Below are 17,767 nucleotides of genomic sequence, written 5' to 3'. Positions count from 1 at the left end.
CAGCCCTCCTCTTCATTTCTGAAACAGAGATGATCTAAGTAATCGTTGTGACAGTTGGGACAACTGAAGCTAACACTTGCCAGTCACTGGCTTCTCTGCCCGGATGGAACTTTCCCTCTCCCACACCAACAAGGCTGAACCAGGCTGTAGGTCACACTGCTGAATGAAGGACCCTGATGTCACACGGTTGGCATCTTTGCACGGAGGCGAATAAAGCAACACTACAGAACACTCACGACAGACTCTCAGGCCTCAGATACCATTACCTAAGCCTGGCCTTCTGATTGCCATTGTATCTAGGCTGGACTGATGAAAATTAAAAAAAATTTTTTTAATTATCTAAATACCTATGAAGGCTTAGGAAAAGCTGACTGCCACTCTACTTTAAGTTCATTCTGATGATCTAACATTTGGCTGTGGAAAAGGCAATACGATTCTGAGAAAAGAATCTGAACACAAACTTTAGAGATAATCAGACCTGGGTCTGAACACCTGCTCCACCAGTGGTATGGCTCTGGGGAAACTAACTCTCCTTCCTCTAGGTCTCGGTTGTAACTTCTATAAAACAGAAATAACAGGAACTATTCCAACAGCTTGTTATCTCACTTAACCAGCAATGAAAAAAGACCTAGTATAGTGCCTAACACAAAGCAGACACTCATTAATAAAAAAGATGCCTATAGTTTATTCCTAATTATGATTTTGTGATACACTAAGTGATATAGATAAAAACAAACAAAATAAATGAAAAAGAACAAACCTGCGGGATGCTTTGGTGGTTCAGTCAGTTAAGCGTTTGCCTTCGGCTTGAGTCACAGTCCCAGGGTCCTGGGATTGAGTCCTGTGAGCAGGGAGCCCTTTTCTCCCTCTACCTCTGCCCCTCCCCTCGCTCCTGCTCACTCTTGCTCACTTTCTCTCTCTCAAATAAATAAAATCTTTAGAAAAAAAGAAAACCAACCAAAAAAACCCCACAAAAAACAAAACAAAACAAAAACAAACATCCACAAATTTGATGGCTAGCTAGAATTACAGAATTACATATGGGATCATCAAAATGTTCATCAAATTTCTTACTGAAAAATCTGTAGTGACTTCTAAAATATAACCAAGAGTAACCAGTTGGGATTTACATACCATTGTTCCCTTCCATCAGGCTCATATCATTCAGGCACACAATATTGGTGAAGGCCTCTCTTCTTCTCTCCAGCTCCAAACAAAGAGAAAGATATCCAGGCCAGAAACTTTAAAGAGAATAAAGTTGAAGAAAGGAATCAAAACAGTGAATTTATCTGGAGCTATGCTGCCCAATATAGTAGACGCTAGCCACATGTGGCTGCTTAAATTTAAATAAAATAAAAAGTCAGTTCTTCAGCTGACCAATCCATATTTTAAGTTTTCAATAGCCACAGTGGCTAGTAGCTACCATATTGGACAACACAGTAGAATAATTCCATTATTACAGACAGCTCTATTAGCCCTGATCTGGAGTATTTAAGAAAGAAAAAAAAAAAAACAATAAAAGCTAGAGATAAATACTGACATTTTAGGCCATGCACCAATTATGAAATGTGTAATCTTATATACTTCATAAACTTTCAGATTTCTTCCCCAAATATGCAAACTATGGAAGTTTTCCTTGATTCTTCCCCCTCCTTCATTTGCTATACCCATTGTGTCTAAGTCCCACTGCATTTTCCTTCAGAATGTGCTCCTTCTGCTGCCCTACTTACTAATCACCAATTCAGTCGTACCTGAATTACTGCAACAACTTCCTAGCTGGCCCTCCTGTCTCCAACCCTTCTCACGTATGACACCAGAAATGATCTCCAGAAAGCTCCATTTTTATCATGCCATTTTTGTACCCCAAAGTCTAAAAGGTCTCTACTGATAACTAAATTCTTCTGATGAACTGTCAAGGTCCTATATCATCTCATCACCCACCACACCTGGCTAGTCTCATCCCTTATTATCACAGAACAAATATGTATCAAGTACCTACCACTGTCTGAATTAAGGCATTATGAGGAAAAAAGGAAGACACAGGTCCCTATCTCCAAAAGATTATAATCCAGGTGGAGCCATAAGATAACACTGCCAGGCAATAAAGAACTGATATGTGGTACAGACAAAAAGCGATGTCAGTTTCTCATGCCCCTGCCCTCCTCGTCTTGGGCTCCTTTATCAATAAAAATCTTGTCCAGTCTTCAGGGCTTTTACCTCCAAAGTCTTACCTCCTCCTTAAGTTCTTCACCAGCACTTCTACTGGGCATATTCTGATCTCTGGCTTCTCAAGAACCCTGCACCAATTATAAGTCTTATCACACAGTCTGGTGCTTAATTAAATACCATCTAAGTGCCTGAGAACTGGGGCTAGCTAAGGACCAGGGGGAAAGAGAAATTTGCAAGGGCCAGTGTCTTCTACACAAAGAAAAAATACACACAAAATTTAAAAGGCAAAAGATGTTTACTAGCACTTAAAACAAAAGATACTTTTCCATAGTAAAGAGAATTCCCAAATGATAAAGCATACCAATTCAAGCCCTTCACTGCAAAGCTATTAACTGAGATGATTCCAATCTTTAACTTCAGCTTCTAAAAAAAATTCTCACTTACCCATGAGACTTACAGATGTCAGTCATTTTCTCTTTGGTTGTAAAATCTGCAGGTAGTTTAATGAGATGTAGCATCAGCTGACTGTAGCCCCACGAAGACAAGTGTGAATGAGGCCTGTGAAGTAAAAAGCTCTCAGTAAATGGAATACGAAATACATTCTACAAAATGTTTATTCATTATCTAATAGATAAGAACAGAGTTTAATTTTACTTGTTCCATTACTATTGTATTTTTCAAACATTTCTACTTGGCTTTTGAAAAATTAAAAATAGCTATTTTTTTTCTGTACAAATACCTATTTATTTTTTCCTAAGTTTTATTCTTTTTAAAAAATTTTTATATGTATATCGGTCACTGACAGGTTTTATTTCCTAATTGTTCTGTAACTACATTCATCTAATTATATGTAAATCTCGTTATACTTTTTCTCTCACTGTATTCCACTCATCCGAATTTTGGGTAACAATTCCTCTTTAGTTTCTCGTCATAAATCCTGGATAGGATCAGCTCTGTAAAAAAGCTAAAGGCAGCTAACTATATTTCTATGACATGGAAGGCACTAAACACTTTTATAGGACAAAGGCCTTATCACTAATCTACTGTGGTACTTAAAATTTTGCTGTGGTTCTGCAAACATTTGGTGCTTGCTTGGTTAGATGTCTTTAAAGTTTTGGGCATAGTCTGCTGGTTGACTGAGGTTACTAATCATAATATTCAAATATGTAATTTTAATTTATGCCAATTCTGTTTCTCCAGTAAAATCAATTGCCTATTTTTAAAAATTAGACACTTTTAATTATTCAAAAGCAAAAGAAAGAAGCCTATAATTCATCACTCACAGACAGCCACTGTATGTCATTCTAGACCTTTTGTCTAGGCATATAAGATAGGCACTTAGGGGCTTTTAAAAAGCTTCTGCTAGGGGCGCCTGGGTGGCTCAGTGGGTTAAAGCCTCTGCCTTCGGCTCAGGTCATGATCCCAGGGTCTTGGGATCAAGCCCTACATTGGGCTCTTTGCTTAGCAGGGAGCCTGCTTCCCTTCCTCTCTGCCTGCCTCTCTGTCTACTTGTGATCTCTCTCTGTCAAATAAATAAATAAAAATCTTAAAAAAAAAAAAGAAAAAGCTTCTGCTAGAGGAAAACACAAGGAACATTTCTAATACATTACATGTACCAATGCATATTTTTTTATGAATAGTTTTTTTTTTTTAAAGATTTTATTTATTTATTTGTCAGATAAGAGTGAGCACAGGCAGACAGAGAGGCAGGCAGAGGCAGAGGGAGAAGCAGGCTCCCTGCTGAGCAAGGAGCCGGACATGGGACTCAATCCCAGGACGTTGGGATCATGACCTGAGCTGAAGGCAGCTGCTTAACCAGATGAGCCACCCAGGCGTCCCAATGAATAGTTATTTTTTTTAGTCCCAAATCAAGCTATGTCTAGAAATTTCCAGTATGAAAACATGCAATTTTTTTCCCTCTAATATAGACTGAATCGTCAAAGACTCTTAATATAGATCCATGAAAGAGCTTCAGATGGTCAGTTTAATCTGAAATCATGTGCAAAATTGTGCAGAGATGTGTATTTTTCTGAAAGGAATTATCAGATCCTTATAAGATCTATAACTCAAAAAATGTTCAGAACCACTAAGAAATACAATCTCATTACTATCATGACTTGAGTCAGTCTCTTCCATAGCTCTCCCTGACGAAAGCCCAGAATGCTGTATGTGACTAGTCGTTCCATTCCAGAAGAAAATCAGAGCTTAGAAAGAGAACTTTTGTACCTAGGGTTTCCTTCATCATCCATCATGCTTGTGCTTGGGGGAGCATCGTGGGACATGGCCAAAAGCAGCCAATCCAATCTCAAAGACTCTGGTTGTAGAAGGGACTCAAGGAAGGATGGCCTAAAAGAAAGTTGGGGACAAAATCACCAATCTTCACACTGAGAAAGGAGACATAAAATGTGGGAATGTGAAGAAAATGTTATTAGGGGATAAAAATAGTAGATGAAAATGCTCTGCTACAAAATGTCTAGAAATGCAGGTGAAAATCTGACAGCCTTTTAAATGAACAGGTGGGTTCAAGATAATAAAGAAAATGTCCAAGGGCCAAAAAAAAAAAAAAAAAAAAAAGAGAGAGAGAAATAAGGCTAGTATGGCACATGTAAATTAATCAGAGGATAAAAAGGGGTGATGGGGGGGGGCTGTTGCTAGTTTCAACAACCAAGGGCCATGTGGAAATAGGAAATGAGACCTCGATCTAAAAAAAGGGATAAAGAACTGGAACTGAGATCCACAAAAAGATGAGATCCCACAAAAGATGGGATATTATCAGTAAAGAGGGGGCAACAAATGCACTCACCAGCCCTGACAACAAAGAAGCTTATCTGCCCTAGCAGAGGACCAGAAGCAGGGCTTTAATTTTATACTAAGAATAAAATCACCTTATTGGTCACCTGAGAATCCCTGAGCAGGGAGGAAGAGAAGCGTAGTCTGCGCACATTTATGGTGTGTGCAATGGACTGTGACAGAAAGATAATGACTACAATCACCCTCTTTCATGGTAGGGACCTCAGCTCCGTGGCAGTTGGCAGTAAAAACATTACAATGGCTTCTACAAGGGAAACAATATCCCCTCAACACAAAGGGGAATCTGCAAATGTTCTCGCCTTCTCACCGTTGATCTTCAGGCCTTGATTTCACCAGACCGTCTAAGTAGGCCAAAAACTGACCAGGATGATGATGACAAAGTTGCATGACATCCGAAGGCAAGATAGATGGGTAAAATCTGATTAAGGACCGAAGGGCAGATTCTCCAAACCTCTCATACAATCTGCATTTAAAAACAAAACAAGTAAGTCCCCAACTTCAACCAGATGATGTAACTTGGTTACATCATCTAAGCACTTATGAGAAATAAAAACAACAAGAAACTGCCCACCAGGCGACTGAGTAAAACTTTAGAGATTAAGACACAAACAAAAAAATATGTGCTTTATTCATATAAACAACATACATGACAACTTACCGGGTAGCATGAGCAATCAACAAAGGATTGTCAAAGGGAACTGAGTCATTCAATAACTTTATTCTTGTTGATAGGTCTCCTTCTTCCATCTGTATATATGTAGGATTGGAGCTTGCCATTTCTGAAAGATAAAGCACACCCTTTTCCTTTCATCTCATAGCTGTTGAGTATTCAGTTCAACACAATAAACTCAATCATTCAACAATCATTAGTCATGGACCTACTGGGTGCATGGCACAATGTTTAAGCACTGAAGGACTGACAAAAAAGAGTAAGACACAAAGCCTACTTTTAAAGACCTTAAGATTAGGGGCACCTGGGTGGCTCAGTGGGTTAAGCCTCTGCCTTCGGCTTGGTCATAATCTCAGGGTCCTGGGATCGAGCCCCACATTGAGCCCCGCATCGGGCTCTCTGCTCAGCCGGAAGCCTGTTTCCCCCCCCTCCACAGCCTGCCTCTCTTGCCTACTTGTGATCTCTAATAAGTAAATAAAATCTTAAAAAAAAAATAAAGACCTTAAAATCAAATTGGGAGGCAAAGCACATTGCAATTTTTAAATAAGAACATATAACCAATAATATAAGCCACTATCACCCTCAAATAAGGATAACATATATTAGAATATATATGTTATATACTAAATCAACAGTGTGTGTGTGTCTAACACATATATGTTATATATCTACCATCAAGGCCAAATTTCTCATTTTTCCTAGAACCAGTGCCCGTGCTCGAACTTCTTGGACAAAATAAATTAACTTAAAATTTCACCTATTTTTAATAACCATCCATTATAGCCAGGTCATTTAAAGAAAAGCGTGAGTTATGACCTAGCTAAACTACTTGTAGTTTAAAAATACACACACACACACACACACACACACACACACACACACGCACACATGAATCTAAGGTGAGGGCTTTTAAAAAAAGATTTTAAAAAGATTTTAAAGTTGGGTGTAATCTCTACACCCAACGTGCGGCTCGAACTTAGAATCCAGAGATCAAGAGTTTCGAGTTTCATGTTCCACTGACTGAGCCAGCCAGGAGCCTTTGAAATGAGTTTTTCAAAGTAGTTTTCACCTGGCTCTGAAGACAAATCCCCAAGAACAGCTCCAAAAGCTGCTTTCCTTAATTATATCACTAGCAAAAGGGTGGAACCTGTTCAGATCCTCTCTGAAAACCAGACCTTCCATTTCTGATACACGGGTTTTTGAAAATCATTCCACAGTTTCATTATTGTCTATATGACTGTGTCAGGCAGTAAGTACTTGGACAAATTCAGAGAAGGCAGCCAGCATTTAGAGCTGGAGACGAGAGGGCAAGCTTTGTAACTGGGTGGGGGCTAAGCCAAACGTCTCCCCCTGAAGTCAAGCAAGCAGCTGCATCACCTCAAAGCACCCAACCCACTGGCTCTCTCCAGCTCTGGTAATAAGTTAACCACCACTCAGGCTGATGAGACTCTCTTCAGGGTTGAGTATGATCACATAAGAGACAGATATTGCAAAGTTCCGCTAAGTAATAACGCGAAACATTTGAACCTAGTGGAAGAGAAATAAATTTTCTTATTTAACATAAAAGTCTACCTCAACTCAGAGAAAGAAACTGAAATCATTTTGTATGCTGTTAACTCTTAAATGTGAACTGAAGCAGAACAATAACCACAGATCATGTTTCTGGAAAACCAGAAGGTCTTTAAGTTTATAAAGACAATATAAAAATCTATAGGTACTTGTGATTGTTAGCTTTTGGTAATGAATGAAAGGTGTGTTTCCAGTCTAAATCAATTATTCCAAAACATGGGACCGTACAGTGGAAAGAGCATACATGGTCTGAGGTACGAAAGCTGGTTTCCACAGGAGGATGACACACACTTTCAGTCAAGTGTGAAATGGAGACTGCTGCCTGCCCACCAAAATCCCTGAAGCAGAAAGACAAGCTATTAGCCCCTACCATTCCTTTCTTTCTAGACACCTGGACAGCTTACATTTCCCACTCTCCTTCGCGAATAGGGAAACCATGTGATAGAATTCTCACCAATGGGACATAAAACACAAGATGTCAGGCACTACAAGATCAGGCCTCTAAGAGGGCACAGCATGTCTGCCCCTTCCACATGCATTCCCTGGGACATAGCAATCCATCCTCAATCACAAGCCCAAAGGAAGACAGAGTTCAAAGAAATGATAGAAACTTTGAACCCTGGATTACCCACATGAAAGAGAGCTTCCCACTCGCCTGGAACCTGTCCTGGAGTGACAGGAGCAAGAAATATACTTCTACTGTATCTGAGTTATTAGGAGATATTTACTCAGCAATTCAGCCTACTCAACTATTACAATCTCTCTCTACCTCCGTTTCTTACCCCGTTAAATGGAATAACACCATCTACTCTGAAGACATTTATAAGGAAGAAATGAGATGATGCCTATTGAAATATTTATACCTGACATACAGTAAGTACTCAATAAATGGCATAGATTACCTCTGCATTAGTAAGTTACATAAAGGATTTTGTTTTTCTATTTATACATTTATAAAACATTTTATGGTAAACCCAACTTCTTCAACACTGCTATGTACATTTTTTGAGTATGACTGAGCATGAAATAAAATGAATTTCTTATAATACCATTGCAAATGAAATCAATGTTTGAAGAACTATTAAAAATTAAATTGAGTGGGAAACAGAGGGTTGGCCAGAATAGAAGTGATTTTGTACTTCACTCTTTTTCTTTAAATGTGAACATGCTAAGATGCTATTGTGCTCTGTACTAATTTCTATTTGATAAGGCAATCTGATTATTACCTTTCAGTCCTTCAATAAAAGTATCCCAAACACCAGGACTGTTAGCGTAACTAAGCTTGATACTCTCCTTTGCTCTTTTCAAGTCCAGGAGAAAAAAATACTTCTTTATGAACTGGCAAGCCAGACTTCCAGGACAGGACTGTTGCGAAGTGTGGTCCACATGTCCACTTGCGCTTTTGGTCTCAGGATTCAACACATTCAATTCCAAACACAACGTTGTCAGTTCAGCCAGGTCCTTCCGAAGACAGCTGGCTATGCTGCGCGGAGAACATACTTGGAAAAGGTCATCCGAGGGCTCCCTCGGACTATTTGTAGATTCACACGCTGTTGGAGCAACATTTTCTTCATTGCCTAAAGAGTCCCCCTTTTCTTTTTCACTGTTTTCATCTAACATTTCCTTTTCTGACTCTTCAAATGACAGCATATCCTGGTTTGATGTCATGGATGAGTTGCCAGTATCTGAAATAACTGTAAAGTCCTTCGTGGCAAACGTTTTTTCTAACTGCGAGAGCCACTCCTGTAAGATCATCCTCAGAGACGTGGGTTCAAACAAAACCAGTGGGTCCTCTAGCTTGGTCCTGTGCGACACAGACAAATATGAAATTTATGCCCCATGTGTTTTTTATATATTTTTAAAGATTTTATTTATTTATTTGACACAGAGAGATCACAAGTAGGCAGAGAGGCAGGGAGAGGGAGAAGCAGGTTCCCCACTGAGCAGAGAGCCTGACGCGGGCTTGTTCCCAGGACCCTGAGATCATGACCCAAGCTGAAGGCAGATGCCCAACTGAGCCACCCGGGAATCCCACGTTCCACGTGTTTTTTTTTAAAACACATTATTTCATGCTAAACAAACCTACTGGATGAAACATTTCTTAGGAATAAATGTTACTTTTCAACTCTTCAACAATTATCTCAGCAAGATGACAATACAGAGAGTGCTAACTTTAATACTAATTGTTGAATTTCAATTGCAAATGAGACTACCTCTGCCCCACACTGTCTCAGAACCACTACTGATGACCTCAAAGTCATTCCCATTCATTAGAAAACTCTCTCATTCATAAATACTCACATTGCTTCTGCTGTTGCTACTTTGAGCTCTTGGAGCTTGTCTTCCTCCAGAGGTTGACTAATTACTTCTTTTTTGTCCCTAGAAAAGTATGAAAAGAGTTACAGGGGATTAGCGCATCCTTAAACAGATGTTTCTAAGTGCTTACTAAGTGGCAAATATTGTACTTAATATTAATATTACAGGACACAAACAGAGGAGTATTAAAAAATGGTCTATGGCTTCAAGATGAGTAAGGTTTAGTGAGAAAGAAAGGTATGCAAACAACTAACTACAAATGAGAATAAAGCAAATCCGAAAGAGCAACACAAACATTGTGCTATTAACGCACAATGAAAGCAATTATTATTCTGAGGAGGCAGTTTGTGAGTTCAGAAGAATAATGGGGGTGGGGAGGGAGGATAGTGCAGGTGAAAGAAAGAAAGGCAGTGAAGTATCCCCACCCAGTGCTCTGACAGGACTGGAATTTACAGCACTTGGAAGGATGTGGCTGGAAATGAGGCTGGAAAGGGGGGGCTAAGGTCACACTGAGGGCTCCTTTCAAGGCCACAGCTATAGTTGTACTGTTTTTCCGATATATACATGGATTCGCCAAACTCTTCTGTTTCATCTGACTGTCTACATACACTGGGCCTGTGGGGCTCTCAATCCCTGGGTAAATGCTGAGCCTGCACGCTTCTAATGCTCAGATCCCCTGAATTATGTGTTAAGGCGGAGACCAGATGGACACACTTCACACTGTGCCAGAGCAAGGGCTCTGCTACAACTCCATTCATAAGGAAGACGCCACCAGCATACCCTAAGAAGGTTCATGACAAGACCAAAATGCACTACAGGCCAGAGAGCATTAGTGACTTACCCAAGGTCACATACTAGTCAGAAGCACAGAGTCTTGATCATTGGTCATCCTCTTAATCTAATACTCTAACATCCCAGAAGTTTGAAGAGATTTGGAGGTTGGGAGTTTATGCAGGGCAAAGATGAAAGAGGTACTAAATTAAAACTCTCTCAAAAGATGTGCTATGGAGGGGGTGCCTAGGTGGCTCAGTCAGCTGAGCACCTGCCTTCAGCTTGGGTCATGTTCCCAGGGTCCTGGGATGGAGCCCCGCATCAGCTTCCTTGTTCTACAGGGAGCCTGCTTCTCCCTCTCCCTCTGCCTATCGCTCTCCCTTCTTGCGCACCCCCCACCCCATGTCAAATAAATAAATAAAACCTTTAAAAAACAAAAAAAATGACTCGTGTCATTTTCTAACACTTACTTAATGGTATTCACATTTTTTATGAGCTACACAATCTATAATGAACAGGGTTATATGTGTGCCTTCTCAATAGCACAGAGTCTAAGCCTTTCTTCAAAATGACAGCTGAGTCCTCTAGAATTTACCCAGATATATATGCAAGAGCTTACTCAGTGTCGTCTTCCTTTGGGCAGGTGACTGGACTCATCTCCTCTTCACATAACTGCTCCTCACCTCTGGGTTCTGGTCTTATTTTCAGATCAGGGCTTGTATGAAGGGTGCCAATCTTCTCAGTAGTTTTACGTACAAAACTAGAAACGCTGGAAGTCAAATACCAAAAAACTAATATGAAAAAACCTCATTACTCCCCAAAACAAAAAATTCAGTACCTGAGTGCTCTGTTCCTGTTAGTCCTAGAAAGGCAATCTGGACTTAATAAAGACTATGCTTATAGTAACTTCCCTAATCAACCACAAATTTCATATAAGGCCCACATAAAATTTACAGTATAGTAAGGAGTCACTTCTTTTACTAAACTGCTTTGATTTGGTGCTAAAGGAAACGTCTTTAACTCCAGCTATGTCTACACGGTTTCTGTCAACTTAGGCAAAGGAGGCCATATGATCACCTGCCCCATTCTGGCCAGAGAAATAATAGAATTTCTCCATGAGACTCAGTGGCTAACTAGTCACAACATATCCTCCAAGGATAAGCAAAACTGCAGCTGGTAAGTGAATCACTATATTATACATCTGAAACTAATAGGACACTGTATGTTAATTATACTAGAATTAAAGTTAAAATTAAAAAACAAAAAACATAAAATTGTATCCAGGGAGACTCAGATAAGCAGTTAAGAAACTTTACAAAATCTTTTCTCTCAAACTCAAGTGCCAATTCTAGGCCCATAGAGTAGTGAGAAAGACCTCCAAAGAGTCTCCAATTCTGAGCCTAAACTGAGAAAGGATCAAGAGATGAATAACGATATATGGAAACTGTTCCTATCAGGGAAAAGGAAAACAACAGATTTTTCAAACTTTTGCTCTGTTTCTTGGGTGGAGAGCACATTTTAAAACAACTCAAACATCCAACTACTCAAAGAGGAAAGCTACATTGCCCAAGATGGAAATGAGAAGTTAATAGCCTCGATAAGAGTTTATATGAGAAATAACCTAGAGACTTTGTTTTTTTTTTCTCATTGAAAATGTCTTTCCAGGCGCACCTGGGTGGTTCAGTCGGTTAACCATCAGCCTTCTGCTTGGTTCAAAATCCCAGGGTCCTGGGACCAAGCTCCTAGTCTTTGCATAGGTATCAGACTCCCTGCTTAGCAGGGAGTCTGCTTCTCCGTCTACCTCTGCCCCTCCACTTGTACCTCCCACCCCATACCACTCCCACTCCCAGCTCTCTCTCACTCAGGTGCATTCTCTCTCTCAAATAAATAAAACCCTTTTTAAAAATAAATAAATTAATTTTAAAAATGTCTTTCCATTCTCAGCACAAAAGCACCTAACGTAACAACTGAAGGGAAGCAAGAAACGGGATTCTGTGACAGGACTAACGTACCTTTCCCGGACAGCCTGAAGAGACAAAAGAGGAGATGGAGAACGAAATGAAAGCGGAATGCTGAAGGGGAGAAAAGTTTCATTCTTATCTGTCTCAGATGTCCCGGGAACATGGGAAACACTGTCTGATAAATGGAATGGGGGGGGACAAAGAAACAAAATTTAATCATTTAAATCTTTAAAAAAATTTTTGAAATGAATAAACCAAAGGAAATGAAGGGTTCCATACCAAATCACAACTGACCCAGATACGAATGAGCAGAACACAAGTTTACAAGATGCATGGGATGGTCCACATATAAAACACTTAGGCAGGTACCTTCATTTTCCTACTAACCCTGAATCCCCATAAGTCAAAAAGGAAGGTTTACAGTCTCTATTATCTCTTCTCAACAGTTCAGTCACAGGAATATTCGAACATCGAAAAGTGAAGGCAATGGCCCCCAAAACTGTAGTAATTTTTCATTCCTGATGGAAAATAATTTGGTTAGTCAAGATAAAACTGTTCTACTCCATTGGTTAATGACCTTCTTTAACTTTTCCAAGACTCTGATGCATGATCAAAATTAGGGACTATATCAACATTAACCTAAACAGGAGGGGGGGAAAACACAACTAAACATAAACCCATTCTTCCAGTGGCAAGTAGATCTACATGGAAAGTCTATCAACATAATAAAAATTATTAACTCCACACAGAAAACTTGATGCACAAGTTAATCCTGGCAAATAGAAGTCACAGAAAATAACTACTTCCTGTCGGCAACCAACAAAACACGTCATCATTACCTTCATTTCCGTGTGAGCCCCAACACTGATCTGGTGGGTCCTCTTCTTGATGTGAGGCAAATTCTTTGAGTCTCTCATCTTCTGAGAGGGTTTGGCTATGAAGCGAACAAGAATCTTCATCTGACTGACTGCCTCTTCTACTACTAATGATACGATAAATACCAGAGTCCAAGATGCTGAAACTTTCCTAAAAATAAGAACCCCCAAAAAATCAAAGTGAAACTTTACTTTTTAACACAAAAATGGTTTTTTTAAGAGAACAACCAATACAAGTAGGTAGCAAGTCAGTAACAATGATAGGTTGTTTTTTTTAAGATTTTATTTATTTGACACAGACAGAGAGAGATCACAAGTAGGCAGAGAGGCAGGCAGAGAGGGAGGGGGAAGCAGGCTCCCCACCGAGCAGAGAGCCCGATGCGGGGCTCAGATCCAGGACCCTGAGATCACGACCTGAGCTAAAGGCAGATGCCCAACAACTGAGCCACCCAGGCACCCCAACAATTTTGGTTTAAAAGAACCAGCTGGCGAGCAAGGTTTAGGTCCCTGGCCTCTGGCTCACACTCACATACTGCCATGTTTCCCTAGCTTGCGTCCGTGAATCCCAGCAGTGAGAACGGGGCTGCAGGGACATAACCCTGAACTGCACTATGACTCCAATTACGATAAAGCATCACAGATTAAGAGCAACTGAACTTGTACTGGAGGCTATAGGAGGTACGTCGGGAAACAGAACATAATAAATAAATGATGATGAAACAAAATATGGCTCCAACACACACCTAAATGGCTGCTTCAGGAGGGCCGCCCAACAACTGAAAGAAAGCCTCGTCTTGGCACCCCTCCCCCCGCCCCAAATCTACTATATAGAAAGGAAGATAAGCTCTGGGATCTGAAGAGATATGTGCGTACAACCTAAGGAAGAGAAACCTTAATGTGCAGATAGACCTTCTAAAAAGTAAAAATACCTACATGTGACGAAATGGAGCTTCTTCTACTGCTGCAAGCTGAATCCAAAGGCTCGAATTTTAAGATCAATTCTTCCAGCTGAGAAATAAGATCACTGTAGGTTGTGACGTCAAGTTGAGACTTCAAATGCTCCAATTTATCTACAGTCAAAGATTTTCTTCCCTAGTGAAAGGGTAAGCAGAAACCAAATAGAACAGCTTACTACTTATAACTAAATCTAAATTCAATGGCCAATATGCTGAAAAATGTCTAACAGAGACCATAAAACCTCAAAGGTGCTTTAAAAACGTTTAATAAGCTCAAGAAAGACTTAATGGGAATTATCTTAGGAATTAAGAATTAAGAGTCACCATACACACAATCAACCCCCTTAAAACAACGCCTGAAATTCAACGAAGTTTCTGAGAAAATGCAATTTTTTTTTCTTCAGTGGGAAGTATACCCTTTTTCTTACCCACCACCCACCTCTAGATTTGTCTGGCAAGATTCCATTAGGGATTTATTGCTGCTTCATGTGTAGGTCATACAGACAGGGCTAATGAAGACAGGCAACTTTGCAGCCCACTCCTGCAAACTAGGGCGGTTCCAACAACCCAGGTGAACAGGTAAGCACTCTGACTCACTCTGCCGGCAATAATAGAATTTTGGAAAAGACAGCAAGTGCGAGCAGCCAGGTTCCACAGGCCTCTCCTCAGCAGGCGTTCCACGCAGCGTTCCACAGACAACAGAGAAAGATGTGAGACTTTCCCATTGAGGTGCAGACAGAACAGCTCATTCTTGCAGACAGCTACATCCTGAATATCTACAAAACCCACAGGGGTGAACACACAGAAGATTAATCACATACTCCTTCTCCATGTTGGTAAGGATGGAAATTATTCTAATAAATTCATTTTTTTTAAAAGATTTTATTTATTTATTTGACAGAGAGATCACAAGCAGGCAGAGAGGCAGGCAGAGAGAGAGGAGGAAGCAGGCTCCCTGCTGAGCAGAGAGCCGGATGTGGGGCTTGATCCCAGGACTCTGAGATCATGACCTGAGCCGAAGGCAGAGGCTCAACCCACTGAGCCACCCAGGCGCCCCTAATAAATTCATTTTTTATATTGAGTTTGGCTCGCCTGAATTTCATTGCTATTATACTTACAATTCAATGAAGAAATATTTTAGACACTTCTAGAAAGATCAAAAACAAAAACACATCTCTCTTCTCTAAAATTCTATGTGAAAGATGCTACTTTCTAAACAAAACAAATGAGCAAAGGAAAAAGAGAAAGAAACCAAGAAACAGACTCTTAACTACAGAGAACAAACTGATGGTCACCAGAGGGGAGGGTGGTAGGGGGATGGGAGAAATGGGTGGTGGGGATTGAGGAGGGCAATTGTCGTGGTGAGCACAGGGTGATGTAGAGAACTGCTGAACCACTATATCGTACAGCTGAAACTAAGATTAAACTGCTTGTTAACTCTACCGGAATTAAAAATATTAATGGTATGGTTTCGCTTACTTGTGGAGCATAAGGAATAACACGGAGGGCATTGGGAGAAGGAGAGGAGAAGTGAGTTGGGGGAAATCAGAGGGAGAAACAAACCATGAGAGACTGTGGACTCTGAGAAACAAACTGAGGGTTTTGGAGGGGCAGGGGGTGGGGGGTTGGGTGAGCCTGGTGGAGGATATTAAGGAGGGCATGTATTATTGCATGGAGCACTGGGTGTGGTGCATGAACAATGAATGCTGGAACACTGAAAAGAAATAAAATAAAATAAATGGAAAAAAATAGTAATGGTAAAATAAAATAAGTAAAATAAAATGCTACTTTCTGTGAAAAGAAATTGGGGCTTTAAGAGAGCACTCGACATCAGAGACCAGATGACAACATTTCTGAGTTACAATCTGATGGAAACAAACAGATTTTAACACAGTACGTACATCAACAGTTCATGAGAAAATACCTATCTTGGCAGAACATCATGAAAGGAGTTAAAAAACTAGTTTTTGATCTCACTTATAGGTGCAACCTGAAAAAGCAGGACAAGTAGAAGCAGAGAAGAATGGTGAAAACCAGGGACTGGAGGGGTGGGGGATATTGGTCAAGGGGTACAAACTTGCAATTAGCTGATAAGTTCTAGAGATCTAACACACAGCATTGTGATTACAGTTCACAATATTGTACCATATATTGCAAAATTGCTAAGCGACTAGATCTTAAAAGTTCTCATCACAAAAGACAGTAATCATATTGCAATATAAAGCTGATCCTTGAACAACATGGGTTTGAACTGCACGGGTCCATGGATATACGAATTTTTTTCAATTAATACGGTATAGTCAATGTATTTGCTCTTTCTTATGATTTTCTTAATAATGTTCTCGTCTCTAGCTTTCTTTCTTGTAAGAATATGGCAAATAATACATATAATATATAAAGAATGTTACTCAACTGTTGATGTTACCAGCAAGGCTTTGGGTCAACACCAGGTTATTAGTAGTTAGGTTTTGGGGGAGTCAAAAGTTACATGCAGGTTTTCGACTGTGCAGGACCCGGGTCTGTGCCCCTTAAGTCCCACACTGTTCAAGGGTTAACTATATAACTGTATCAAATCAAAACTTTGTATACACCTTAAACTCACACAGTGTGTATGTCAATTTTTATTTTTATTTATTTATTTTTTTAAATTTATTTGACAGACAGAGATCACAAGTAGGCAGAGAGGCAGGCAGAGGGAGAGAGAGGAGGAAGCAGGCTCCCTGCTGAGCAGAGAGCCCGATGCGGGGCTCGATCCCCGGACCCCGGGATCATGACCCGAGCCGAAGGCAGAGGCCTCAACCCACTGAGCCACCCAGGCGCCCCTGTATGTCAATTTTTAAAAAACAATCTTGTTTTTGAGGGACAACCTTAGCAACTTAAACCACAAGAAATCAGTATTAATCAGGTCAGGAAGTAAGGGTTCCTCTTTCTTATATTTCTGCAATAGAAAATGATTCCAGAAAGATATACTGAGTAGCAATGCTAATGATGCAAGATTTCTCCCATTTTTGGTTTAAACTAAAAAAAAAAACCCAAATGTTAGTCCCACAAGGCTTTTTTTTTTTTTAACATTTTATTTACTTATTTGACAGAGAGAGAGCACAAGCAGGGGGAGCCGCAAGCAGAGGGAGAGGGAAGCCCAATGCAGAGCTCGATCCCAGAACTCTGGGATCAGGACCTGAGCAGAAGGCAGACACTTAACTGACTGAACCACCCAGGTGCCCCCCTCCACAAGGATTCTGAACCCCAAACTATTAAGACACAAAATGGAAGCGAAAGCAAGACTTCTAATGCGGATAAAGATTCAGGGTAATTAGAAGGAAAAAATTAACCCACTCAATCTTTAGCAGTGGTTACTAATATTTAAGAATAAGTGAAAATTATATTTTAAATTATCCATGAAGGGGTGCCTGGGGGAGGCTCAGTCGCTTAGCAGCTGAGTCTTCAGCCCGGGTCTTGATCTCAGCAGGGTTCTGAGTTCAAGTCCCATGTTGGGCTCTGTCCATGGAGCCTACTTAAAAAAATAAATAAATAAAAAATAAAATTATCCATGAAAAACTGAATAACTGAACATAAATTCCCAAGTACATGCTTGGGAAATACATTACAATGGACAACATCTATGACATTAATCTTTATTTTTTAAAGATTTTTATTTATTTGAGAGAG

The 17,767-nt window shown here is 40.1% G+C and overlaps 1 protein-coding gene across 4 annotated transcripts in view; it reads right to left on the bottom strand.

Moving 5' to 3' along the window:
* Positions 1 to 17,767, bottom strand: part of LOC111149707 (HPS5, biogenesis of lysosomal organelles complex 2 subunit 2) — a 47,243-nt gene that overhangs the window by 5,182 nt on the left and 24,294 nt on the right. For 3 of the 4 annotated variants that reach the window (XM_022506933.1, XM_022506934.1, XM_022506935.1), the window contains 12 exons: positions 14,696 to 14,874; positions 14,076 to 14,234; positions 13,107 to 13,293; positions 12,319 to 12,442; positions 10,926 to 11,075; positions 9,521 to 9,598; positions 8,446 to 9,023; positions 5,639 to 5,759; positions 5,288 to 5,443; positions 4,396 to 4,515; positions 2,614 to 2,727; positions 1,135 to 1,241 (listed from right to left, as the gene is read on the bottom strand). In XM_022506933.1, the coding sequence (XP_022362641.1) occupies positions 1,135 to 1,241; positions 2,614 to 2,727; positions 4,396 to 4,515; positions 5,288 to 5,443; positions 5,639 to 5,759; positions 8,446 to 9,023; positions 9,521 to 9,598; positions 10,926 to 11,075; positions 12,319 to 12,442; positions 13,107 to 13,293; positions 14,076 to 14,234; positions 14,696 to 14,874 (2,073 nt within the window). Of the gene's footprint in view, positions 1 to 1,134; positions 1,242 to 2,613; positions 2,728 to 4,395; positions 4,516 to 5,279; positions 5,444 to 5,638; positions 5,760 to 8,445; positions 9,024 to 9,520; positions 9,599 to 10,925; positions 11,076 to 12,318; positions 12,443 to 13,106; positions 13,294 to 14,075; positions 14,235 to 14,695; positions 14,875 to 17,767 lie in introns of those variants that run through there. The other variant, XM_022506936.1, reaches the window with a different exon arrangement.

The sequence above is a fragment of the Enhydra lutris genome, unplaced genomic scaffold (assembly GCF_002288905.1).
Source record: "Enhydra lutris kenyoni isolate GAN:26980312 unplaced genomic scaffold, ASM228890v2 scaffoldscaffold22, whole genome shotgun sequence".
NCBI classification, from domain to species: domain Eukaryota; kingdom Metazoa; phylum Chordata; class Mammalia; order Carnivora; family Mustelidae; genus Enhydra; species Enhydra lutris.
This window is presented reverse-complemented; position numbering and strand designations above follow the sequence as displayed.